This window comes from Alosa sapidissima, chromosome 24, assembly GCF_018492685.1.
Source record: "Alosa sapidissima isolate fAloSap1 chromosome 24, fAloSap1.pri, whole genome shotgun sequence".
In the NCBI taxonomy this organism is placed as follows: Eukaryota; Metazoa; Chordata; class Actinopteri; order Clupeiformes; family Clupeidae; genus Alosa; species Alosa sapidissima.
Window position 1 is genome coordinate 25871607 of NC_055980.1, and position 27972 is coordinate 25899578.

General features: G+C 42.8%; 2 protein-coding genes and 1 long non-coding RNA gene across 3 annotated transcripts in view; all 3 read right to left on the reverse strand.

Moving 5' to 3' along the window:
* Positions 1-6238: 6238 nt before the first annotated feature.
* LOC121700289 (myosin regulatory light chain 2, skeletal muscle isoform-like) lies at positions 6239-12025 on the reverse strand. The gene is made up of 6 exons (XM_042083182.1): positions 11874-12025; positions 10658-10756; positions 8770-8950; positions 8170-8248; positions 7735-7783; positions 6239-7409 (listed from the first exon to the last, which is right to left on the reverse strand). Exons 1-6 carry the CDS (start codon positions 11874-11876, stop codon positions 7305-7307), a joined length of 516 nt encoding a protein of 171 aa, XP_041939116.1. The 5' UTR covers positions 11877-12025; the 3' UTR covers positions 6239-7304.
* Positions 12026-24124: 12099 nt separating this feature from the next.
* On the reverse strand, positions 24125-24940 carry LOC121700302. The gene is made up of 2 exons (XR_006027166.1): positions 24684-24940; positions 24125-24599 (listed from the first exon to the last, which is right to left on the reverse strand). It is a non-coding gene; the product is annotated as an uncharacterized LOC121700302 (long non-coding RNA).
* Positions 24941-25092: 152 nt separating this feature from the next.
* LOC121700216 overlaps positions 25093-27972 on the reverse strand; it is a 1725899-nt gene continuing 1723019 nt past the window's right edge. Inside the window, 2 exon segments of the mRNA XM_042083025.1 lie at positions 25093-25845; positions 25894-26816. Of these exon segments, the coding sequence (XP_041938959.1) occupies positions 25580-25845; positions 25894-26816 (1189 nt within the window). The 3' untranslated portion in view covers positions 25093-25579.

Below are 27972 nucleotides of genomic sequence, written 5' to 3' on the forward strand. Positions count from 1 at the left end.
TTTTCTTCTTGTATGCTACTTTAGCAGCTCTAATGCCTTTCTTTAGGTTAGCTCATCATACACATCATCATATACCCTTCACCATGCCTAGAGATCGGCATGGTTTTATTTCAGGTAGCCTATTAGCTGGTTTGATTTGCATTGAGCTCAATGAGCATAACCCAATTTCCGGGGCTAATATAACACAGTGCTGGGCTCGACCACTATTTAACCAGTGGTTGGGTTGAAGTTGGGTTGTTTTTAACCCATTGTTTTTTTTAGAGTGTATACTTTGAATTCAAGCAGAAACTCTTCTTTAATAATTGCTGGTATAGCCTAGCCTATAAATCTAGACGCGCCCCTAGCGGGCTAGCCTAGCAACTCTCCGTTGGCTTGTGAGCTCCAGAAATCGAAACTCAATCAGGCCAATGAAATTGTGTATAGAGTCGTTAGGTGGGCTTAACATAATGATTGATGGCAGAGTTGCAACGGTTTGGCTTGAATTCCCTGCTACTTGAAAACAAATAAGATGGATGTTGCTGTTGGCGAACAGTGTGACACGAGTTAAGCTTTTATTAAGTTGGCAAACGTTTGAACTAGCCAACTAGCTCCGCTGGTGGGAAACGCATGGGACTCATAGCGCTGCCGCTGTCCTATTGCGTGCAGAGGGAATTTGAAAGACAACTGATTATCCCGCCCCTCGGACTGAGCACTGCGAACGGTGAGTGCCCAGACCCTACATTTTAATGTGGGTCTGGCTCATCAGGTTAGGTATAGCCTACTTGAATATGGAGATCATGTGGTCCATGACTACCTCTTATCAGTCAGTGAACTTTCAGTGCTCAATGACAGTTGAAAATATATGCATATTTAAGGGTAATGTAAAGATTTTGTATTTAATTAGGTGTGCCCGACCGATTTGAGGGTCGCTTTGGCCAAATATGCCATGGCCGATCTTTGGTCCCAGTCCGCCCCTGTTTGGTTGGCACAATATTCTCTCTGCTCTCTGAACCATCCGTGTTTTCCAGAGAGAACAGAGATCTTTTAACTGGGTAGCCTACCAGTGATTTTTGAGCATACTTTAACAATGTTGCTCAAGCTCTTTTTGTCTTTTACAGATAGTCCAGTAAACCAACATATAAGACAAAATGTTAATAGACTCTCAATGAAGGCTTGATAAAATGTAGGCTACATAGATGTCTTTTACAGACACCCAAAGACTTAAGCTTCCTCAGCAGTGTTGTGCAATTTCATACTTTTCATGAACTAGTTCAAAGTTCAGTTCACATAGGTTCAAGTTAGCTCTGGGGTAGCAAAAAAGTTTGACGTCTTAATGTACCGAAGATCACAGAAATCACTCGAAGCCAGATGTCCAGAGGACAAAAGTGTGCAAAATGTCTGCATTTTCAGATTTATTCGTCCCCGCAGTGCGATAATTAAAAAACCCCTCATGTTATTTCCCCATAGCAACCGTCAACTGCCTGCCATGTGAAATTGTTGCGTTGATGATGTTTCACGATTGATGCCGTTTCGTCGACAGATGCGGCCTCTTGCAGATGCGGCCTCTTGCAGATTTGTCATTTGTCACGAGAGCTCTTGGTCCATCATGCCAACTGGGAATATCAGGGATCGGCCCTGTGATTATGTTGTTTTTCCCACTGTGATAAATGTGCTTTGCCGTCAGAATGTGCGAAAAACATGGATGCCACAACAAAGGTTAAAACATACGTTCACTAATCTTAAATAAACAAACAACTGTAGCCTATTTGCTTATGAATATGGTGTAAGACGCTTGTGAAAGAAGGATATGCAGCTTTCAAGTGACAAAAACAGAAAATTCCCAAGTTCACATTAAAATAGTTTGACATGAAAGGTGCATGTAAGGCTTTGCAGCGTTGTGTTCTATTTTCAGAATTCACATGAAAAAATTTAAAATCTGTTATCCGTTCTTTAGGACGGCACCGTAAAGGGGTTATTGATGCTTATTTTGATTTTCAATTGAGCACAGTTATGGTTTTCTGTTCAGAAGTTAAAAATTGAAATAATGCGTCAATTTTCTAATTTTGCTTTTTGGCGCTTGTGGTTGGACTGAACCACGAGCACCGGGGGGAGAACACCATGGTGGACGAGAGCGCCGCCTGAAGTTGTTCGTGATTTTTACTCATTACAGTGCATGAAAATGTTCTGTTATCCGAAGTCTTCTTCTTCTTCTTCTTCTTCTTCTTCTCCCCACCAAATTTCTGCGTCTAATTCAGCTTTAACCATTTAACGTAGAAACTTTGTTCAAACTTTGTAACGTAGGTCTTGAAAAGGACACGTGGGGAATGTATTTTTCACTTCTGTAAACTTTATACTTTTTGAGATATTAATAAAAAACAAGCTTATTTTTCCCCATAGACTTAACATGGGCTGATGACATCACAATGGGCTAATTAACTTGATTTGCACCTGTATCAACTTCCAGCTGCTCACTACTAGGACCCATCAAAGGGCCAGATAAACTGATTGCACCTGTATCAACTGCTTTCTGCTTAACTAGGCCAGCTCTCTCTGTGTCTCTCCATTCTACAAGGATATAAGGCACATTCCATCCAACTTTCTATCCATTCATCCTCTTCAAACCATTCACTCATCCACCCATTAAACAATCTGCCTATCAACATCCGTTCCACTTTCTGCCTATCAACATCCATTCAACTTTCTGTCTATCAACATCCATTACACTATCTAAATTCAACTTTTAAACTATATACTCTGTCTCAGGCTTTAAGCATACAATCTGGCTCTATTAAGACTACAGATTCTGTTCCTATTTCCTCTGCCCACAACTGTTTCAAAATAAATGTCCTCACTAAAATAATTCACTATTAAATAATTTAACTAATAAATTATTAGCCTACTCAACTATTTAACTGTTTAGACATTTCAACTGTCAGTTGTTATCAACTATGACTCCTGCCAACTGTTTCCAAATAAAAGTTTGTTTTGCATTTTATGTTAATATACAGTATATTTATATTTTCATGCACTGGTCATTTCCTCGAAATTACATTTTCTAGTTACTTTAGAGATTAATAAATAAAACTTTTATGGGTTTCATCAGGTCCCTTTCCACAGGTGTATACAATCATGCACCTTGATTATGAATGCAGATTGCATGGCGCTTGATTAATACACCCGTGTAAAGGGACCTGATGAAACCCATAAATAGGCTACCCCAAGCACTGTTTGACATTTTTGGCGTTTTTGCTTTACACTAGACTAGGTTCATTAAACGAAGACACAACAGTGAATAATTTATCAGTTTATCCATTTATTAATTTCAACAGCAAACAGCCTCAACAGCCTACATTGGTCTGTAGGCTACTACGGCTCAAGTCCATTGGTAATGGTCATGTAGGTCTCCAAAGCCTCCCTATGAGACATGAGTAGAACATGTTCTGGTCTCGAGCTGACATTATCAATCGCTTGGCACCTTGATGCAAGCTAAACTGTGTTTGATAGCCCTCCATCTCTACATCCGCTGATAAAATGTGATCACCAACACCGCACGCTCTGTTATGTATCAGGTCAACCACCCCCCCTACGCTTGTGGTTCAGCCCAACAAAAATGGTAAAAAAAAAGGCAAAAATCCAATATTAACTGAATTTTACTTTTGTTTCCAATCCAGTTTCTGTTTTTTTCTTTATCTTGCGTGACCAATGACACATTTAGAAAATACCAGCAATTATCTATTTGATGACCAGTTAAAACAAATGAAAATTGGATTATTGAACACATTTTTTGTTTGGATCAGATGGATGGAGCAAAATACAACAAAGCACTGCAAAGCGTTACACGGACCATGAAAGTCCACATGGACTACAAATACAACAAAGCACTGCAAAGCGTTACACGGACCATGAAAGTCCACAAGTGAACTACAACGTGACAACAGTAGTGACGTCTGGGCCCCCATCTGGGCCACTCCGGTAGCAAAATCCTCCCCCAGTTTCCCACCTTTTATTCCCACATAAAGTGACGTGAATGATGATTTCTCTGGGGAAAAGGTTTCCCCCGTGCCCATGGGCGCAACGTAAACTCCCTGCTCACCATGCCTTGTCTGAGGGAGGTCTGTGTAGCTAGCAGACCAGGTGGCTGCAGAGGCCTGTGGGCTTCTAGATGTAGATTAGACAATTGTTTTGTACAAGTTTTTGTAAGTTTTTGTTAATTAATTACTTTTTGTCTCCCCTTTTTGTCGCAGTTTTGAGCCAATCTGTCACAAAGACTAGAGATGATCCTTGATACCAATTACCAAATGTTGATTTGGAGTGGACTCTTCTTGTGTGGGTGTGCTGCCACCATGTGGCTTCTCTGGGTACTCATCCAGAGGCAGTGCATCGGCTTGTCAATGGACCCTTTCAACAAGGTAAACAAAAACAATGCTTGAACGTTCTATTTGGGCCCCAATCTACTTCCTCTGCATTAAGATAACATATGGAATGTTAAAACGGAAGCCTTGTGGGGCCAACTATGATGCTGATAATGGAACTCTCTTGAAAGGGTCTATTACAGTAATAAGGCTTAGCCTATGCTCCCCTAATGGGACTGATCTTCATGTCCTTCAAAGCATTCTGAATTTATCTCTTTTGGTTTATAATAGCAAAATAGTGTGAATAGACGTCAAAGGGTAGAAGTGTGCCGTTGAAAACTGTCTGTAAAGCTGTTTGCAAAATGTTTGCTGTGCAGTGGGGTGTGGTTAGTTTTGCAAAAATAGGACAAAGAACGTGGGCGTGGGGGTAGAAGTTTCAAGGTACATTGTGGGCCCCAGGCAAAATGTTGTACAACTTCAGTTCAGATAACTTTATCATTATTATTAGGGGCAAAACCCATCCATTAAGATTTAAAAATTAATAAGTGCAAGTACAATGTATAAAATGTATGCAATGTTAAGAATAATTAATAAACAAATAAATAAATAAATCAGCAGTCATACATCACCTGTATACAGCCACACACACACACACACACACACACACACTTGCCAGTGACAGAACAGAGCATGCGGGGTGCAAGAACCAGTATTGTTGTAGTTATGTGTTTTCATCTATTCTGTAATTGTGTAATTCTGTAGCCTGTGTAGGCTACTAATAATTAAAACTGCTTCATGTGTCGATGATTGTTTATTAATGTCAAATCAACTGTGGTACACAGATTAAATATTAGATGAAAAATGGAAAACCATTGCATTTTAGATAATTATATTTCACAAACACTTTGGCAGAACTATGAGACTTATGGGAGACAATAGGCTATCACAGTGATGCCAATTTCTTTTATGACCACCTACATCTAGACAACAATTTGGAGTGAACCCTTTTAATCTAAGAACATAGGCTACAGCCTATCATTTTGAATAGCATATGCCAAAGTTGTTTTGAGTTTATAAGCTACTATTTATAATTCACTCGTTTTGTTCGTTTTGTGAAAACAATCAAACTCACAATTGATTTCATGATCATTGTGTTTATATGTATGCTTTCATTATTTCATTATTCTCCTATTTATATAGGCAACTGTCTAATTTATTTTCTCTCGATGTTCAATTTGATGACTTTCGATGAAAATCCTGTAGATGGTGCTTGTAAATCAAACAGAAATCATCTAGTATTGCCTTCATTTTACAACATAATATCCTCTTTTCGTCAATCTACTGTTTTGGTCTACTTTTCTACCTCCTGCACGAGCAAAATGAGTCAAAATGTCCTATCCTCTTGAAACCTAAACACCTTACGATATATTTATTTTTGTTCATTATCATTATAAAATCATTGATTTATTTCAATATTTGTTTTTTTGTTTGTTTTTTTTTGCTTCTTCTGAGTTTATTATTAATAATATTATTATAATGAATGACTTGATGCTGAAGATATCCAAATATGATTGAAATGTTTATAAAACACTTGTATTTGTAAAAATATTTGTCTTGGATTTACTTTGAATTTGTAGTGCCCTTAGATGCAGTAATATAACTAAGATAGACATGCTCTAAGAAAGGCACATCCCCCTTTGCAATGCATCTTTCCTGTGTCCTGTTTCCAATTAAACAGTGCTCAATTTGACATGTATGCATAAGACAATCTAGGCAGTGTGCAGCCTACATTTCCACAGTAGATGTTTTCTTTCTTTCTTATATTGTTGTACGCATGGTCATCCAGTGCCTAAAGCTTTGCTTTGTATTCCTATCCCATTCCAAGTCACACCAAAGGAGACACAAGGTTACGAAAAAATTGGTGTTTTTATTCATTGATGGTTTATTAGTTACAGAGATGTTTTTCGCTAGCAGAGAAATGGATAGACAGCAGAAGGACATAGATATGGAATGGGATGGGGGGAGGAAGATTGTGATGACGGGATCATAAGAAGGAGAAAAAAGATGCCAAAACAAAGAAACATGTCTTCTTTTGTTTTTTTAATGACCTCTTTCTTACTCATTCTACGTCACAATCATAAACACTCTCTTATATAAAGATCTTCCAAAAATGTTTGTCCTTTTTAAAAGTCTTTTTCTCTGTCTCCCCTTCCCAGTTAACACCCCTAAAGTTCCTCTGTCTCCAAGGAGAGAGAATGAGAGCAACTGAAAGACAGGGGTGAGGGTTCTATTTTAGAACAAAAGGCACCCCTGCATTTTAACTAGATCTCCTTCACGTGAAGAGTAAAGACAGGGGATGTACTGCTCCACATAGCGCAGTACTCCTGGCCCAACAGTCCCCCAGCCAGGGCCGAGCGCTCAGTTGTTTCAAATAAGCGAACGAGCACGACGCCATAGCACCCAAGAAAATAACGGCTTCTCTCTGTCACCGCGCTGCTGGTCTGCTTTGCTTTGATTGTATGCATACATGGTGTAGGTATGGCACATGCACTGTTGGGACAGGATCAACAGAGACAGAGGAAAGAGAGGGAGTAGAGAAGAGAGAGAGTGATGGAAGACAGAAAGAGGACAGAGAGAAAGAGAGGGAGAGAGAGAGAGAGAGAGGAGAGGTCGCTTTCTTGTTTCAAGGTTATTTTATTGAAAATAATCCCATGTCCGCCAAGGTAGCTCACACATTCATAAGCCCAGCACCTAAAAAGCCTCTCACTCGAAAAAAAAAAGCTCAGCTCAGGAGACAAGTCTTTGTTGGCGCAAGTGAGAGGCCGAAGGAAGTCGAAGCAGAGGAACTAGAGCACGCCGAGGAGGGAGAGAGAGCAGGATGAGAGTAGGAAAGAAGAGAAAGAAAGATAGAGAGAGGAGGAAAAGAGAGGCAAGAGTGGGAGAAGTCGAGAGATGGAGTGATGAGTAAAAAAGTTACTCTTCTTCCTTCTCCTCTCCGTGAGTGATGACGTAGCAGATGTTCTTGTAGTCTACGTTGCCAGTCACATCTGGGGGGAAAGCAGCCCACAGGTTCTTCATCTGAGCAGGAGGAGGAAGAGGAAGATAATCAGTCACCACCTCAGATACAACATGACATCCAAACTGGCATAATAAATCGATAATACATTTGACTGAAATATGAATTGCATCAGTGTGTACATTAAACAAATGTTTTTGCCGTTTTACTTTGTTGATTATGACAAAGATGTCTTGTCATACCCTATTCATCTTAAATGAACAGTTCTGTTGCCTCTAAAATGCACATCATCTTTATCATGTAACATTATGTGAAGTGGTTTTGTATTAAAAAAAAGTATTCTATGGGTTATTATCACCAACATCAACATAATCCATGAAGACTCACCTCCTCAGGGGTGAACCTGTCGCACTGGGTGGTCAGGAGCTCCTCAAGGCTAAGGGGCAAAGAGAAGAGGTCAGAGGGTGTTTCTGAAATCTTCTATGTACGATTTCAACTGATTTAGGCTAATTTACAGGCTTGGTCACTAAGACAGAGGCTACTGAATTCATATATTTTATTCACACTAAATATACATCAACAGTCATATTGGAATCACAATGCCCACTCACAAACGAAAGGTGATATCCATAATCTGTAATCTTACAAATGGCAATCAATGTAAAAATGCCTGTTGAGTGTGTGTGTGTGTGAGAGTGTTTTTGTGTGTGTGTGTGTGTGTGTGTGTGTGAGTATATGTGTGTGTATTTGTGCGTGTGTGAGTATGGGTATATGGGTATGTGTGTGTGTGTGTGTGTGCGTGCTCAGGATCAGGACACTCACAATTCCTTCTTGATGGCGCCAGTGCCCTCGGGGTCCAGGACCTTGAAAGCGCTCACAATGACGTCCTCGGGGTCAGCACCTACGGAGGGAGAGGGAAAGAGCGAGAGAGAAATGGAAAGAGAAAAAGGGGGAGACACAGAGGAAGGAGAGAGAGAGAGAGAGAGAGAGAACAATTAATCAATCAAAAATAGGAAACATGAGACTTCAAGGATACATGTTGTTGATATCAAAACAATTAAAGACACTAAAAGACCCCTAAAGTGGCGGCAGAGGAGGGGTACAGATAGGAGATGAGAGGAACATGTGCAGTTAAACAAAGATTATTTTTATTAATATATGATAAATAGTCTTTATTTAACAGCACACATTCCTCTCTGCACCACTAGAGGATAATAGTGCTCACACTTTAAATACTAGCCTCTAGTTGGCACTCTTATCCTCTAGTCCTAGTATTATACAGTACAAAATATAATAATTGACAGATGCAGTGGTAGCTCCTAGCTATTCTGTAGTGTCCTCTGCACTGCAGCTTAAATGTTATTCTAAGTCGCCTTGGATAAACGAATCGATGCAAATGAATAAATGTGTCCTTGTTCTCACCCTTCAGCTTCTCGCCGAACATGGTGAGGAAGACGGTGAAGTTGATGGGGCCGGGAGCCTCCTTGATCATGGCCTCCAGCTCCTCACTCTTTGTGTTCAGCTGTCCCATGGTGGCCAGCACGTCCCTCAAGTCATCCTTGCTGATGATGCCATCCCTGTTCTGGTCAATGATTGTGAAAGCCTGAAGAAGAAGAAGAAGAAGAAGAAGAAGAAGAAAAAAAAAAAAGGAAAAGAACAGGAAGAAAGAGAGAGGACAGAAAAAGTCCTGGTTAATGTAATTCCCACAAACCATCAGTCTGGTAATCAACTAACCTCTTCACTGAATGTGCAACTGGAGTGAATAAGGTTGGTCAATATCGATGAATAAAAATAAAATGAATAAGATTGATTGTATGCCGTTGATATTTACGTTAATGATCGGGATTTCAGCTCTCTTATCAGTCCTCACTGATATTTATCTCTGGGGGATGCGAGGTATGAAGATGAGAGCTGCTGGTTGAGTGTATGCTATAATCAATAGTGCTTGCGGCACCATCGAACTCAGCTGTGGGAGTTAACTTATTAACGTGCAGCGTTGATAGACACTGCTCTCCTCAGGAGTTAACTTATTAACGTGTGGCGTTGATAGACACTGATCTCCTCAGGAGTTAATCTATTAACGTGCGGCGTCGACGGACACTGCTCTCCTCAGCGCGCCCTGCCCTCCTGAGCGTGCACATCTCTGCCAGCTGAGGAGCCGCTGTAACCTGACCTCCGGCTCACCGCCTCAGCGGACAGCTGCTGCCGACTTGTCTTGGTGAGGTGTTAAAATAGTCTCGGAAGACCTTGGAGGACTTTTAAGGAGAGAGGATTGATTACAGCACCCTTCTGACCCCCTATTTTGCACCCACAGTGGCCCCCCAGAACTCCCCCTCCCTACCACCCCCCCACAACCCCCACCCACCCCCACCCACACCCCATCTAAGTATGTACCTTGCAGTCAGGATATAAAAAGGGAATGTTGCATAAGATTGTGCTTCCTTACTCATAGAGCCTAACACTAACCTTTCTCTGTCTGCTTTCTCACAAATCCATTCTTGTTAAGCTAAATGCCGGAATTTCTTAGAAAACACCTCTTCATTTCAGCCTGCTATCCTCAGAGAGGTTCAAAAAAAGTACACAACAGAAAAAAAAGAATATTTAGAAGTTCACATTCTGCCATGAACTGACAAGACAACAACGAACTGATTCTGGAGGTACCCCCAAGTATGCCCATATCCTTCTAATAATATTCCTTAATTAAGAAGTCCATCATTTTCCATTGAGCAGACCAGGAACAGTTACTGTCCGCTGCTTCAGAACCTTCCTTAAAAAAAAATTCCCAGGAATGCAACTTAAACGCTCCGTGTGACACCAGCAGTATGTGGCAGCTGTTAGGGTATCACATTCCCAGAGGATCACAAGGAAGCAGGACAAGCACCCTCTCAGAGGCTCACAGCAGCCACGGAAGACATCGACAACTTAGGAGTAAAAAAGGTTTGCGGATCCTCTCCCTCCGACTAGATCCACTCCGTGTGTGGACTAATTCTGTTGAAGTTGTGATGTGGATAGCTTTGACGAGGATGCTCGTGTCATAATAAAAGTCTTCCTTGTGATTTTTTGAGGGATCTTAATGGGGTGGGAAGGGAAGTCAAGCCTTAGCTGCTTATTTATATCACTGGCATCTTGAAAAGCCAGAGCCGAAGTAGGATGACTCTAAAAAAGCATCACGAGGTGTTCTTGGCGTTTGGCTCAATGCTACTGTTACTGTAGACTAGCACTTTTTCTCCTCCCCAGAGACGCGGCCATGCTCGGCTGACCCTCGCTGTGCCGCCGTGCGGCTATTTCGAGTGTTTGGAGAGGACCTCACCTCCTTGTACTCCTGAATCTGGCTCTGCTCAAACATGGAGAACACGTTGGAGGAACCGCCATCTCCGCCCTGCTGCCTTCTCTTGGCCTTCTTGGGTGACTGTGGGGGGCATCAGAATGATCACACACACACACACACACACACACGCACGCAGAGACACACACATACACACGCGCGCGCAGAGACACACACACACGCACGCAGAGACACACACATACACAGGTAAGAACAGAGTCAGAATAGACACAGACATGTACCTTCTGTCAGGTGCGAATAGTAAAGCATGAATGGTGTGTGACAGTTTATGATGACATTCTAGAACAGAAAATCTCCAACTTCATGTCAGTAGGTCAGTAGTATAATATTTCCATGGTTGAAATGTTTTAAAAAACAGCATTTTTTTAGATAATATTAAAACAAATAGGCTTCTCTCTAATGTACTAGCTATTGTGGAATAAACTACTGACAAAAAACTATTGTGCTGTACACAGAATCCAAGGTACAATGAACTACGACAGCATTAACTATCAACAGCTGATTTTGCTACTATAACAAAGATTCTAGAACAGAGCTCTGTTCTAGAATCTTTGCTATAACAAAAGGATAGCCACTAGCCACAGGTTAGCGTCACTGCACTGGAACATGTTTCTGTGGTTTTGCTCATAGGCTTGACCAAGTGATATCTATGGATCAGCCTTGAATTTCCCCTTGGGGATCAATAAAATATCTATGGATCAGCCGTGAATTTCCCCTTGGGGATCAATAAAGTATCTATCTATCTATCTATCTATCTATCTAATAACTTCTGTCTCGAGGATATGTCTAGGAAAGCTGTCAAGTCAACTGTCAAAGAGGCACTAGCAGGGCTAGCTAAAGCCTCAGGATTTTAGACCAGGACAGTCCCATTAGAAGCTGCAGTGCTCTGGTATGAGAGACCAGCAGGGGAGGTGCAGTGCTCTGATGCTTCGTCTAGATTTTCTCAGCCGACTGATCATCCTCCAGCTCCTGCCAAGACCATGGCAGACGTCTCTCCACACAGTCTAGTCTCCTTCTCGCTACTGAATGTAAATTTATATAGAGATATGCTTTTCTTTTTCTTTTTGCTGTCCATGTTTCTAATATCCAAGTCCCTGTCTGCTCGATAGTTAGTCCCCTTGGTTTTTGCAAGTCAGAAGGAAGGTGGGAAATCATTCAAAGGATTGTAAGACACACTCACCATCTCTCAAGGTTATGTGGAGTTTGGGGTTGGTCGAGAGAGGAGAAGCCTACGCCAAGCCGATGTGACTGACATACTGAAGGGGGCCTCCGCTCTCTTATATACTGGCACTTGGCCGACTAACTATAGCCACACCATCAGGTTTGGCAGGGAAGCGCACGCCAGAGAGTGTAAGGAAGCAGGGAGGAGGAGTAAGGATTGACTTGGGGCGGGATGGGATGGGTTCGGAGGGGGTGGGGGTTGTGTGTATGTGTGTGTGTGTGTGTGTGTGAGAGAGAGAGTGTGTGTGTGTATGTGTGAGTTTGTGTGAGTAAGTGTGTGTGTGTGTGTGTGTGTGTGTGAGAGAGAGAGAGAGTGTGTGTGTGTGTGTGTGTAACTCTGTGTGTGTGTGTGTGTCTGGGGTGGGGTGAGTGGTTTGTGCATATCATCTTTCGGCCCATTCTAAAATAGCCCCTGTGTGCTTTGGAATGAGGTGCATTTAATCCTGTTACTTGGGCATGAGTTTGGTGTTTTACTCATGGACTAATATGGACAGCCAGCTCATATCACTGCCCTGACGGAACTACCTTGACTGTCCATTCTCTCTCTGATGCTCTATTGCCTGTTCTATTCTGGTGGTCAGATGCACTAGTCCTCCTCTTCTCCAGCGGCCTGCATATTAGTGTCCCCCAGTTATTTCACAAGCCTTAACGCAAAAGCGCTACAAGGTAGGTGTACAGTAGAACAACGTGCCTGTCATAACATCGTGTCAGTGTATGCTTAGCTGTGTGTGTGTGTGTGTGTGTGTGTGTGCGTGTGTGTGTGTGTGTGTGTGTGTGTGTGTGTGTGTGTGTGTGTGTGTGTGTGTGTGTGTGTGTGTGTGTGTGTGGAGGGGGCCGGACTGTGGTCATATCCAAACACAAACACACATGTTTTGAGGATAGCTATCTGTCTAGATGACCTCACTGGAGTAATGAAATGTTAAGAGTGTTTGCTGGAGAGACACTTGAGGGATTCCGGAAAATTTCTGAGGGATTCTGGAACACACCTGAGGGATTCTGGAACATATGGAGGCACACGTCCGGAGACCCAAAGACCCAGAGACAAACCCCGAGATGGACGACCCTGACACAGCAGACAGCTGAGGCTGACCTCTTCAATCAACAAATTACCACCAGATTTAAATAGACATCCCACAGGCCACAGGAAAACGCCTCATACATATCTAACTACAAATCCACACTTCTACAAAACACTCACAATGTTTTGGTCTTTGATGAAAGGAAAATTCAAATGTATTAGATTTATGAATAATACAATTCCTATTTCACATCCCTTTGAATTTGGTTAGTGTGGAAGGACAGATATTGAACTGGACCAAAAGCGGAAAATAGAGCCACTTTGATGACTTGACTAAATGTAGAGCTTTTCCGTCTTGAAGCCACCTCATTTAGGCTGCTGGTAGAGGGACACCCAGTATAGTGCACAGAGAGCCAGTGGGCCCTCCCATCTCCATATATGAGCCAGACAGACAGCCATTCAGCATGGGCAATACATGGTGAGTATGCACTGGGAATCAGGGGGGTGGGGGGGCTGTGAGAATAGACACCGTACTCTGAACACCCCCCACCTCCCACCCCAAAACCCCCAATCATCTTCCTCTCCCTCTATGACCTTCCTAAGTCCCTAAGCGGGCCTAGTGTTTCCATCACTGCTACTCTTGCTCTTTCTCTACACACACACACACACACACACACACACACACACACAAATAGACATGCAAACACACACTTGTCCCTGGTTCTATAGCTGTGATCTTCAGGAATCTGGAACCCCTCCCAAGTTTGTGTTCATGCTACTTAGCAGATGCCTTCATCCAAAGCCACTTACCGTGACCCCAATATGCAGTATCACTAACATTAAAATGGACTGATGAAATAGCCAAACTATTAGATTATTAACAGACTAAGTATAACTATTTAGAACAAACATGGGTTATTCTGGTGTCTCTCAGAATGTGTGGAAGACAAAAAAAACAGCCATACAGTCCTAAACAATGCCACACACACACACACACACACACACACACACACACACACATACACACTTGTTCTGTCATTTTTGGCAACTTTGACCGACTCCGGGGTGGGAGAGGGAAGGAGAGCAAATGGACGGGCCTTTAGAAACACAACATAAAGGGGACAGCTGAGGCGCTAAAATAGACCTCCTTCCCCCATTCTCTTCCTCCAGCATTTCTCCCTCTCTCCCTCCTTCCCCCATTCTCTTCCTCCAGCATTTCTCCCTCTCTCCCTCCTCCCCCTATTCTCTTCCTCCAGCATTTCTCTCTCTCTCTCCCTCTCTTTCTATGTTTTTCTCTCTTCCTATCTGTTCTTGTCTGCATTTCAATCAGTTCTTTCCACTCACATTTCACTGTTGTTTTTTTTAAATTTTACATTTCTCAATATTTACAAAAACTGTTTGACTTCTGTCACCTCTCGTCCTGTTAAAGGCTCTTCCTCCCTTCCTCCTTCTGTGTGTGTGTGTTTGTGTGTGTGTGTGTGTGTGTGTGTGTGTGTTCACAATATCACAATGTTTTACACACATTCAGAAAGGGGTCAAAATGACAAGAGTTTGTAAACAAATACAATTTGTCAGGGTTCGTTTTATAATGGTGAGGGAAATGTTTCTGAAATGGCAAAGACCAGACGTTCACAAACTCACAGGTACTCATTTGAAATACACACGATGCATATCCTTCACAAAGTCCTGAGAGAGACAGAGAGAGAGAGATGAAGAGGGAGAGAAATGAATAGAGAGAGAGAGAGAGAGAGAGAGAGAGAGAGATGGTTGCTTTTTGAAATTTGTTGGTTGATTTATGGTATGTTGGGCTCCTGTAATCAGAGAGAGTCATACGTGAATCTACCCAGGAACTTCCACTCAGGCCCTGGAAGAGGACATGGAAGCAAACAAACACACACACACACACAAGCAAACACACACACACACACAGACACACACCCACACCCACCCACACACACACACGCACGCACATTCAGATGCACGCGCACATACATACATACATACATACAGACACACAAACACACACACACACACACCAACACATAAATCACTCTTGAGAGGTATTTTCTCATTTAAAACATATAATTTAATTTATTGTCTAATTTAATCATGTTGTAAGGGCATCTACATGTGTTTTGCCAAAGTGTGTTAATAAAGGGGTGTGTGACACTCACGTGAATGGCAAACTCTCGCAGGGAGCTGTCAATGTGGCTGGTATGGGAGAAGTGGCGTGTCTTCGAATGCAGAGCACTTCCCAGGATGCATCTTAGGGTGTGTGTCTGTCAAATCAGTAGAGGTATGTCCTGTATGTGTGTGATACCCTGTGATGATTCAGTCACAGTGTGATGGTATGTGTGTGTGTGTGTGTGTGTGTGTGTGTGTATCTGTTTATGAATGAATGAAAACTTTACTGAACAACAATCAATGAGAAGTGTTCAAAATGATATAAAAAACACAATAAAGCCCAAAGGCTTGTTTCCATTGTGGTCCTTAAGACGGAAGGGGAGTACTTGTGTACTTGTACTTGTGCTTGTGTATCACTGTGTGTGTGTGTGTGTGTGTGTGTTTGTTTATGTACAGTATGTGTTTGTGTACTGTATGTGTGTGTGTGTGTATTTGTTTATGTATGTGTATGTGTGTGTGTGTGTGTGTTGTTTATGTATGTGTTTGTGTACTGTATGTGTGTGTGTGTGTGTGTGTATTTGTTTATGTATGTGCATGTGTGTGTGTCACTGTGTGAGTGCATGGGGAACACTCGTGTTCTAGCCCGTCGGTAACCGCAGAATCAACATCAGGTCCTGGGCCATTTCGGATGACTGACCCCAAGGAAGGACCGGGGTACTCAAAAAAATTTTTTTTAGCAGACTTTAATGATGCTGATAGTGACTAACGCAACAGCGTCTTTATAAAAGTCACAAAACAGACTGAATTGTACAACCAGAGTGTGGAGCTTCAATATAACGTGTTATCACACACATGAAGATGGTCAGCTGTGTATTGGTCTGGGTTTCCACACTCGCTTATGGGAAGTGCTTTAGCTTTTTCGGCATAGTCTTAGTCACCTCAATCACAGTAGATATTTCAGTCTCTCTATCCTAGGCACTCAGAGAAGGCCGGATCTGTTAGGAAGGAGTGACGTCCTCCCACAGAAACAGAGAGCTCTGCAGACCATCAACAACAGCCTCGTCATGGCCACAGCCTCCTACCTTCCAGACTGATTGGACTGTAAGGTATGAGCTTCACCAGGCGCGTAACTGAAGCGTGCCACTATAATCAATGGAAGTAGCTACACCAAACGTTATAGCGGCCCGTACGTTCGAAAAAATAGACTAGTCTTTTAAAATGGATTTTACACATTGCGAACGGAATGCTTCAGTTACGCGCCTGGTGTAGCTCATACCTAACACCTTGTGTGAGTGTGAAGGAGTTCTAATTTAATGTGCTTTTTCCAAGTTACATGTTTGCAACATTATGGAGTATCAGACAGCACTGGGTGTGCAAACTGCATTGGGTGTGAAGGCTAAGCAGGTCTAGAACATTATGGGATAGAACAGTGCATCAGTGGTAAATAATGCTACTCTTTAATATTAAGTTGACCTCCAATATTACCAAGTAGTTTATCAGCTACTGGCGCAGTAGTAGGTATGGCACACAATGACAGATATATGAAGGGTGGATGAATGAATGAATGAACAGTTTATTATGGTAAACCATAAGCTTAAATGTAACCAATATTAACTTAACTGAATGCAAGGTAAACTACTGTATATAGACAAGTACTTCATAACAACTTATATCTTAGACATGCCAGATAAACAAAGAATGCATCATATGTAAAAGAAGGTGTGTGTGTGTGTGTGTGTGTGTGTGTGTGTGTGTGTGTGTGTGTGTGTTTGTGAGTGCTTGTGTTTGTGTGTGTGTGTGTTTGTGAGTGCTTGTGTTTGTGTGTGTGTGTGTGCCTGTGTGTGTACATATGTGTGTGTGTTTGTGCCTGCATGTTTGAGTGTGTGTGGACCTCATTTTTACCCTGGGTCTAAAAATACCCTAAAAGTCAGCCTGAAGACGAATGAGGTGCTTCACCCCATGAGGAACACCATCTGCGTCACAGCTACAGTGCTGTGGAAACGTTTTAGCCATGCGTCTTAAACACATCTCCTTTAGCATGCGTCTTAAATACATCTCCTTTAGCATGCGTCTTAAACACATTTATCTCCTTTTGCATGCATCTTAAACACATTTATATATCTCTTTTGCATGCGTCTTAAAGGATAATTCCGGTATTTAGCACTTTGAGTCCCTTTTCTGGTTTGTTTTGGATGAACTAGAGTGGTGGACACCGAAATTTTGACGATTGGTCCTGTCTCGACTTTTCTGACTCGTTTTGAATCGGCTTTTCAGAGTGGCAACCTACAGGCATGCACAAACATGTCATTAAAACAACCAAGTGCTAAATACCGGAATTATCCTTTATCCTTACACATTTATATATCTCCTTTTGCATTAGCAGTGGCGTAACTATAGTAGGTGCAGCAAGTGCAGTCGCACCAGGGCCCGTGACCTCCCGGGGCCCGTCGCTACCCCCGCCCTGCCTCCTTTTTTTTTTTTTAGGCCAAGGCTACAGCGCAGCGCAGACGCTTGCAAATAAATGGGGGGTTCAGAGTACATTTGAAAATGTTAGAGCACGGAGAGTGAAGCGTCACTTTGACGAACTATCGGAAGATGAGCGCTTAACCGATGCAGAGAGATACTTCAAAGTGCAGGTATTTAATGCAACTCTGGACATCATAATCAGTCAGCTCTCCCAAAGATTTGCAAGTATGCGGGAAACTTGTCATGTGTTTGAGTCTTTACGTCCTATGACCCTTCAACTCGCAGGTGATGATGAACTGCTTGAAAAGGCAAGACGTTTGTCAGACCATTATAGCAGGGACATTTTACCGACATTCCCAACACAACTCCTCTCATTCAGGTCTTGCTTTAAAGCAGAGATTTCATAGAAGTCATCTATTTTTCAACTTGCCAAAATGCTGGTGGTAGATTATGACAGTGTAACATCCACATTCGGGGAAGTGTATACTCATGTTGTTTCTGACATTGCCTGTGACTGTGGCAACAGCTGAGCGATCTTTTTCCAAACTCAAACTTATTAAGACCTACCTAAGGAGCAGCATGGGGCAGGAGAGGCTCAGTGGGTTAGCTATCCTGTCCACTGAAAATACGAGAGCCAGAGCATTACATATTGGGAACATCGTTGACGATTTTGCACAACGAAAGGCTCGTAAGATGGCCTTCTTCTAATGGCCTAATTCACGCATATTGGGGATTGTATGCATAGGAATGATTTTATTTGGTTTCTGGACGGTTACATAAGTTAGGCTACATTAAGTTTTGTTTCTGCGCAGTGCGAGTTTATAAGCAAGCAATCTACGCTTGCAGTTTCAGCAGAGGGTTGAAGAGGCGCATTGAGCTCATTGAGTGTTCCCATAATTCCATGCGAGTTGATGTTAATGCAGTAATATTAGATTACCCTGGCCTGCAGACTGTTAATAAAATTATTTTTAATGTTTAATGGATGTTATGTATGTATGTAGTCGTGTGTTTTTTATTTGAAATTGTAATCTGTAACTACTAAACTACTTCGGTGCCTCAGGCCCTTTGCATAAACAATTGAAGTCACCCTTAATGTGTATTGCATGTATCAGAGCTAATTCATCCTGGGCCAAAGTATGTCGATATGGGGCCCCCGTGGCGCTCTCGCACCTGGGCCCACTATTGGTTTGTTACGCCACTGTGCATTAGTCATGTGTCCTAAACACATTTATACACTATATCTCCTTTTGCATTAGCCATGCGTCTTAAACATGTTTATATATCTGTTTTTGCATTAGTCATGCATCTTAAACATGTTTATATATCTGTTTTTGCATTAGTCATGCGTCTTAAACATGTTTATATACCTCTTTTTGCATTAGCCATGCATCTTGTATGCACTGTGTATGCCGTTCACTGATAAGTAAATATGATGAGTTTGGTTCCAAAACGCTGTATCCACTATTTTAATGAATTTTCCTAAATACTTTTTCTACATTTTGTTTTTCGTTTTAATTTTGCATTTCTATATTTTAATTTCAGTCGAGCTGTAATTGGGTACTCTTATTAGATTTATCTTTACTCAATCAAAACAACACAACTGCAATTTGATTGATATTACCTGAAATACACAATTAAAAAGCCTGACTTTTAGCACAATACTGTCAACAGGACAAGCAGGATAGCTTAGGTGACATCCTTACAGGGAAAGCTCTGGATAAAACAGATGACCCTCGATGGAAGAGGTTTGGTGATTTCCCTGCAGAAGCCTATCTGTGTGTGATAGCAGTCTGCACAAGGTGTCTCCAATACTTGACTTGTGTGTATGTGTGTGTGTGTGTGTGTATTATGAGGGGGCGCCTAGGAAATAATTCATACTTGGTCTGACACACACTATCATAATCTTGCACAGGGTTCTAAATTAACTTTTCTGATCACCAGCCAATGTGGCTGGTAACTTTCTAAAGTTACTAGCCAATCAGAATTTCTACTAGCCAATTTGTTTCCGGTGAAAATAAGAGAATTATGAGTTTATGAGATGAGTGTCACTGAATGCATTTGATCTTTATTAACATTGTTGGCATGGACACACTATCTATATCTATTTCTCTGTCGATATCCTCATCCCCTGCTCCATTCCTCTTCTCGCCCCCATAAGTCTGTCCCAACCACCGCCGCATTTAGTTTAATCTTAACTTAATAAAAAGGAGATATCAATTATCATCAACAATGACAAGCCAGCTGGAAGCTGCTACTCGTTTTCTCTCCCTCTCACGTGTGCTCAGACGCGCTCTCAATTAAATGCAGTAGCATAGGGCCTACGTTCAAGTTGGATCTTTATAGAGAGGACCTGAAAAGTATCATCTTTATGTAACATGCTGTTAGTGCATGTTTACATTGTATACTTTCTCTAACAAGAGTAAAAAACAGTTTGCAGTCCAGCTAGGCCTACTATTTATTGGCTACGCACAGTGCGTGATGCGTGTGGTGGTGGTGATCACTGATCAGGCAACTTTTTAAAACTGATCATTTTTGCCTATACAAGCTTCTCACAGTCCTCTCCATCTTCAGCTATAGACAATAAAATAAACAATCTAGCTGCTTCAGGTTTTGCGGCCTCCGCTACATGACATCAGCCTCCCAAAAAGGAAATAGGCTAGGTAAACACAATGCCTTAATTGTGTTAATATTTCGTAACGTGTTATGTATTTGTGTTATGTACATGTGTTATGTACTTTTTACTTTACTTTACTGGCTAACTCCCTCCTCGTTCAGTCTATGCTCCCTGCTCTGGCTCCGTTCGTTCTTCTAATTTCTTGAGTTTTCTGGTAGACGCTCCGTTCGTTTCAGTCTCTCACGCCGGTTTCACTCTAATCTGCGTGCAATCAATGGGCGTATCACGTAGCATTACGGCACAGTGGTCATGGGAAATGTTGGAAGTAGGCCTACTGCCAGGGGGGATATATGACCGAGAGCACGTAATGCCTCATGCATCACCAGCCAAACTGGCTAGTAAGTTTTTATTAACACCCGCCAAAATGAATTTTAACCCACATTTGGCCGGTTGGCGGGTGTTAATTTAGAACCCTGATCTTGCATATACACCACTATACTCATACACACTCACTATTATAACTCCTTCTATATGTATGTATGACTGGGTATAGTCGTGTTTGTGAGAGAGTAAAGAAGTGTATGTGAGAGAGTATAGTAGTGTATGTGAGAGAGTAGGCCTATAGTAGTGTTTGTGAGAGAGTTTAGTAGCGTGTGTGAGAGAGTATAGCCAGTGCTTGTAGCGCCGCTAGTAACTAGCTACAATTCTCAGTAGCTTGGCGGTAACGTCACTATTTCCAGAATCAAGTAACTTTTCAGTAGCTTAACACACACTGTCTGTGCAGCCATCCAAAGCGTTCCGTTTACTGCCCTTGACTTCCATGTGACTTTGAACTCAGTCAGACCGTAGTGATCATTGTTTTATATCAGTGGTTCCCAAACTACGGCCCGCACTCATTTTGGGTGGTCCCCCAAAACATATCCGTGGTATATTAGCATCAGGCCCGCACAGGAGTATGACACAGTGTCCACGATTAAGGCCACCTTGACAGGGACAACAAGGAGGCAGACATTGTGAGGACAGATGTCAATAATGGGCTTAATCGTGCAGAGTCGTGAACTGAATTAAGTAAAGAATATCAAACTCTTATCCTTTCAGCATGTGGACTTGAGATCTTTGTGACTGAGAAAATTAGCTGGAACGAAATGGCAGAAGGAGGAGACAGAGGAGAATGTATTCAATCGCCCTGGCCATGATAAACACATGCCCTTGTGGATCTATATTGTGTGTCCAAGGAAGCAGGCCAACAGTAGTGTGTAGCCCGCTGTGTGTGTGTGTGTGTGTGTGAAGCCGGCCTACAGTAGTGTGTAGCCCGCTGTGTGTGTGTGGAGCAGGCCAACAGTAGTGTGTAGCCCGCTGTGTGTGTGTGTGTGTGTGAAGCCGGCCTACAGTAGTGTGTAGCCCGCTGTGTGTGTGTGGAGCAGGCCAACAGTAGTGTGTAGCCCGCTGTGTGTGTGTGTGTGTGTGTGTGTGTGTGTGTGTGTGTCAGTGGCGGTTGCTGCTCTTTGGAATAACGGAAGATGATAAAAATGGTAAATTATTAAATTAATATTATTAAGGTGCTATATTGTTCTTTGAGAGCAAAAATGATTCCAAAACCCAGAATAGACCAAACAGTAGAGTTCTGAGACATAGCAGCTTGTGGGGAGTTTAAAAAGGCTAGCCTACTATTGTTATTTCTCTGTGACTATTCTGTACGTTCATCTGCCTTGCTGTCTCATTTTTAATCTCCCCTGGTGGGCTTTTAGCCAGGCTACACCGTTATATAGCGAGCTATCTAATTTAGCCTAAATACTGAAACAAAAGCAAGTCACAAACTCTGTAACTCCACATTACAGTTTTATTTACAGTATGCTATTTACAAAGACAAATAGAAACCGACTGTATTGCACACAAATTATGAGAATTTGAGCTGCAACTTGTCTTACCTCTTGAATTCACCTTCCAACACTAAAGTTAACGCACCTTGAACTTACTTGAAACACTTCCTGTCAGATTGCGAAATATGCTGTCAATCAAAAAGAGTCCAGCCTCTATGACGGTTCCTCCAATCATCATACAGTGTGTGGGTGTGTGTGTAAAGCAGGTCTACAGTAGTGCGTAGCCCTGCTGTGTGTGTGTGTGTGTTTGAAGCAGGCCTAAAGTAGTGTGTAGCCCACTGTGTGTGTGTGAAGCCGGCGTATAGTAGTGTGTAGCCCCGCTGTGTGTGTGTAAAGCAGGTCTACAGTAGTGCGTAGCCCTGCTGTCTGTGTGTGTGTGTGTTTGAAGCAGGCCTACAGTAGTGTGTAGCCCGCTGTGTGTGTGTGTGTGTTTGAAACAGGCCTACAGTAGTCTGTAGCCCGCTGTGTGTGTTTCTGTGTGTGTGTGTGTGTATGTGTGAAGCAGGCCTACAGTAGTGTGTAGCCTTCTGTGTGTGTGTGGGTGTGTAGCGAGCTGTAGTTCATTTACAGGTAAAGTCCATTTGGTCTGATTGATGTGTGTGTGCAGCATACCCTTTCCCATCTATGGAGCCTGCTCCTATCTGTGATTGGCCATATCTATAGGGATACAGCCTAGCCTGGGAAACCAAGATCTCATTGCTCTGGATGATCATTTTGGACACTCCAACTGAAACTGATTTCCACGACCAGGCCAATCCAAACCACTTATCAATTATCACCCTTGGGGCACTTTTGTACACAACAAATGGCTGTGCTCGTGTCAGTATGGAACGACATGTATTTTTTTTCAAAACAAATAAATAACTGTCTTTAAAACCTTGACTCACAAAGAGGGCATGTGAAAATGGCATCACTTGCTCCCTGATTTCTGTTTGCACGTATTAAATATTCTAATCGAAGTTATTTGTGTGGTCTTGTTCTTTCTTTGGGTTCAGTCATCTGAAGCGACTAAAGATGTGTTTGCAGTACTTCTGAAAGGATTCTATAAAAGGAATGTACTAACCGTAATGTGCCAACTAACAATTCAGTAATGTATCAGCTTAAGTTTAATTTAATCCCTGGTCATGCCTACCCTGAAAATCCAGAGTTTTCGCGAGAGCACAATGGAATTGTCTGTGAGACACTCTGGCAAAGAGCAATGATGCACGTTACTTTTTCCCCTTGCATTCCGGGGAACCAGCTAAACTGATGAAGACAGCGCTGCAACGTTGGAGGACAGTACACATTGGTCGTAGTGTTATCCGATTGCGTCGAAGTCCGAAATCATTCAGAGTAAACATGGTCTAGTAGTGTAGCTATATATTTGTTTGTTTTGGTGGCTTTTCTAAATATGGTTCTCTCCTGTAATATCTTCATATCTTACCATACTGATTATGTGAATATGCTTTGGACAGTGGTGGGACAGGCTGGGGTGGTTGGTTGTGAGGAAGAGCTTTAGTATGTGTGAGTGTGTAAGTGTTTTGTGTTACTCTGAGGACCCCCTCGAAAATGAGATGTCCATCTCAAGGGGTTATCCTCTAATAAATGAATTTGAATTTGAATCCAATTGCGTGCAGTGAGATTTTTAAATGCATGCTTGTTGCCACCCCTCGAGGTGGGCCATTACATTGTTCGTGGCCAGACCCTTAATCTTTCTAGATTACCAGGGTCTGGATTTTCCAGGCTAGGTCTTGCCTCTTGGAAACACAAAATGTGCTGATAATTGGTCCGATGTAAAGCCCATTCTTATATGTTTGATTTAGCATGTCTGTTGTTTGATTTAGCATGTCTGTAGTATGACATTCTCTTCCATCTGTGGTTGATTGAGCATGTCTGTAGTATGAAACCCATTCTCCACACTGGGTCTCAGGCTGTGTTTCCATGTGAACCAGACCAGAAGAAGCTACCATGAACAGGGCAAAGCATGCAGGAGCCCAAGCTATATGGGATAGGCGGAGTAATCTACTGCACTCCAGACCACAAGGTGGCAGCACTGTGGAAACCAAGTATTATGTAATCACCACTTACTGACACTGTCCGAATCACTGTAACTTTCCACCAAAGATGTATTTGTTTATTTGTTTTTAATAATTGCAACAACATAGCACAATAAGTACCTGGGGTAAAACATAATCTAATAATTTGTAATGTCATTTTAATGTAATTAGTAATGCCAATATCCCTGATTCCTAGGAATGCATTATGATCTGTCAGTAAGATCACACCCAAATGAAAACAGACACTAAATCATCCATGGAAAATGAAAAACCCACTGGTTAGTGATCAGACATTATGTTGTGAATGTACTGATTAACACTAATGATCTGAAACAGAGGTACTGACAGAGGAACACCAGTGAAAAGTTAGACCTGCATCATGATTGGACTTGATTCATGCGAGTCATGTTAGACCTGCATCATGATTGGACTTGATTCATATGAGTCATGTTAGACCTGCATCATGATTGGACTTGATTCATATGAGTCATGTTAGACCTGCATCATGATTGGACTTGATTCATGTGAGACCAGAGTCATGTTAGACCTGCATCATGATTAGACTTGATTCATATGAGTCATGTTAGCCCTGCATCATGATTGGACTTGATTCATATGAGTCATGTTAGACCTGCATCATGATTGGACGTGATTCATGTGAGACCAGAGTCATGGTCCGTCCTTGTATCAGCCTTATAATTTTCTTTAACGCAGAAAACATGGTCAGAGTAAACTGAGACCACAACGAACTGAGAAAATTAAAAGTTTACAACAAAAACACATTAATCACTGATCTTACTATCATACAAACAAGGGCTGGGCGATAAAACGATAGCGATATGTATCGCAATAGACATGTAATCGATATCAATGAAAAATATGTTCGATAGAACATTTGATAATTAAAAGCAACACACAGCTCCTGCCTTACGTTGTCCATAAATAAATAGGCTAAATATATATCGAAACACGTTGTTCACTAAAAAATAAACCAGCAAAGGAATTCCACCAGTGTGCGGTGATCCTTCACTTTCCTTTTAATCTATTGACGACTGCACCTCACCAGCACCTGGAAGGCTGTGCACAGGAACTTTATCCTTTTTAGGCTAAATATATCTTGCATTGTAGCTAGTATGTGCAACTCTACCAGAGTTTAAAATAAAAGTGTTTAAATTTAACTTTTTTTCCCTTCTGGTCTTATCTGAAATAGATTTTTAAAAATCAATAATTATCTATATCGATTGATATGAAATACTTATATCGTGATACAGTTTTCAGCCATATCGCCCAGTCCTAATACAAACACCCAACTTTCCTGAGATAAGGTGTGATGCAAAATGAGTAATAGCTGTACTGCTCTTTCTCTCTCTCTCTCTCTCCTTATCAAGTCCAACTCACAGGTACCATCCCTCTGTCTCTCCCTCTCTTTCTCTCTCTCCCTCTCTCTCTCTGACTTAGACACATGCAAACACTTTCCTGGTGCTGACACACTGAGCACAGAGTGAGAGGGGCGCCCCCTGCAGGTGCTCACAGGCGCAGCTCTCCATGCAGGTGGGGGTCCAGTTCCTCCAGCAGGGCCAGCATGATGCTGCAGGCTGTATCTCCCTTCCTGTGCACCATGTCCACCAGGCAGCTCACCTGGTCCTGCAGCACCTGGCTCCTCTGCAGGACCTCTTCAGCCTCCCTGCTGCTCAGCACAGGAGGCCTGTGGGCCTGGAGACGGTCCAGCGTGCTCCTCAGGACTCCTCTGGACACTCCGCTGATGAGGCCGGGCCGCACCTGGGCCAGCCGCTCTGTAAGTACCTGTGTTTGTGTGTATGTGTGTGTGTGTGTGTGTACACCTGTGTTTGTCCCCTGGCTGCTGCCCTGTCCTGGGCTCCTGCTGGGCTTGCAGTAGTCACGTCTGCGGATCTTGACTGTCCAGATGGGCTGTTGAGAGCTGATGACCTCCATATCAAATTCCTTCTCTGGCTGCTCCATGTACACCTCACAGAAGTTACCAGTGGAGAGCGGCCACAGGTTCATCTTCTCGGGCTGAATCTCAGATGGGCACGATGTCCTCACACAAAAGGTGTCCATCTCCCGGAGTGAGCCCAAGACGCGGGGTTTGTCGATCCACACCCCTGTCTTCTCCTTCTCCACATCCTTCTGGAGGATGGCCCGGATGTGAGCTGGGTCGTTCGGGTAGGTCGGCACCAGGTAGGCCTGGAGAACCAGGGGAGCGTTGCAGGTGCAGAAGAGCAGCAGCTCACAGTGGACTTTGGGAGAAAACAGATCCCTCAGGTAATACACCAGCCCTAACAGAGAGAAGGAGGGGTGGAGAAGCCTGGCATGGTGTCGGGTCAGCTCACACACCTCCACACACACTCCACTCTCCCGCCCATGCAGGACCCTCACAGCATCACCCACAGACGCCTCAAAACCCCCCAAACAGAGGAAATGTGGCAGGTGGATCTCCTCCAGCTCTCCTGACATGACCCTGATGTCCATCAGAGGACCAGCTGGTCTGGACTGCATGTGGGCCAGTTCTTCAGCAAAGACATGCCAGTCCATGAAGCAGTACTGCAGGGTGACTGGACCATCACATGTCCAGCGCAGACCAGACTCTGAGCACTCATAGCTCCCTGCAGGAGAGCTCAGGCTATAGGTGGAGACACTCTCATCTGTGGAGACTTCAGGCTTCAACAGGACCCAGTGGCTGGAGTCTGGAACTTCAGCACAGGATTCACAGCTCCTCTGTGGGGCATCAATGAGGTGTTCCTCCCTTTAAAAAGAAAAACACACACACACACACACACACACACACATACATACACACACACACACACACACACACACACAGAAATAGTTTGAACACAGAAATAGCAGCACAATGACACATTTTTCCCTCAACACACTGGTCAGGTCATGGTGTTCAGAAGGAATTGCTGAAGTTGATGATAATAAAGGCCAGATTCACACTCCTTCCATTTCATCTCTGACACTCACACACACACACTCTTTGCTTACAGTGCCACAAAAAGTCTAGCGTAACCTAGAGTGTGTGTTGGGTGCACAGGAAGGGAGATACAGCCTGCAGCATCATGCTGGCCCTGCTGGAGGAACTGGACCCCCACCAAAGATGGTTGATTACGAAGATACTTCCTGAGAGGCCATTTCCTGTCCCCGGGAATGTATGCAAATAGGGCAGCAGTAGTACACGCCCCGCACAAGGGGGGCGTGTACTACTGCTCAACAACATTATCAACATTAATGAAGATGTACACCAAGTTTGTTTTGTACTCCGGCTTCTGTCTGGCGTGGAATCCGAGGCGTTCAAACGTCAGTCGTACGTCAGTGACACGCCCCTGTGCAGGCGGGGACTGAACCAGAGCGTCTGACTGAACTCCACTTTGCCCTCATAGACATGAACTAGAACGACCCATTTTGCTACGCATTAATTATCTTTGCCCCCACCTTTATGGAGAGCTGCACCTGTGACCACCTGCAGGGGGCGCCCCTCTCATATAGAGTCATATAGAGAGAGTTTGGCTAACTCCGCCAGGTTGGGTGACAAGCTCCTGCAGATGGGTGTGGATGCTCACCTGGTATCCTGGATTGCAGATTACCTGACAGAGCGGCCACAGTTCGTCAGACTGAAGAGCTGCCTCTCTTGATCAGCAGCACTGTCACTGCAAGCGCCTCATGCTTATACATCCTTAGCACATCCATGTAAATCCTTGTTTTAGTATATTTAGTGTCTTTTACTGTTCTTTTTAGTTAAGTGGATTTGTTATTTTATCATCCTGTTTATGTTGTAGTGTATGTTGTGTGTGATGTCTTAAGCTACTGGGACCTTGAATTTCCCCTTGGGGATCAATAAAGTATCTATCTACGTATCTATCTTGTATAAATGTTATCATCAAAGTTTGTCAATATAT

Coding starts and splice junctions, on each gene's coding strand:
- LOC121700289 (XM_042083182.1), bottom strand. Junction 7,784..8,169: donor GGCGCCATCAAGAAGGAATT/GTGAGTGTCCTG, acceptor TTTGCCCCTTAG/CCTTGAGGAGCTCCTGACCA. Junction 7,410..7,734: donor ACAGGTTCACCCCTGAGGAG/GTGAGTCTTCAT, acceptor CCTCCTGCTCAG/ATGAAGAACCTGTGGGCTGC.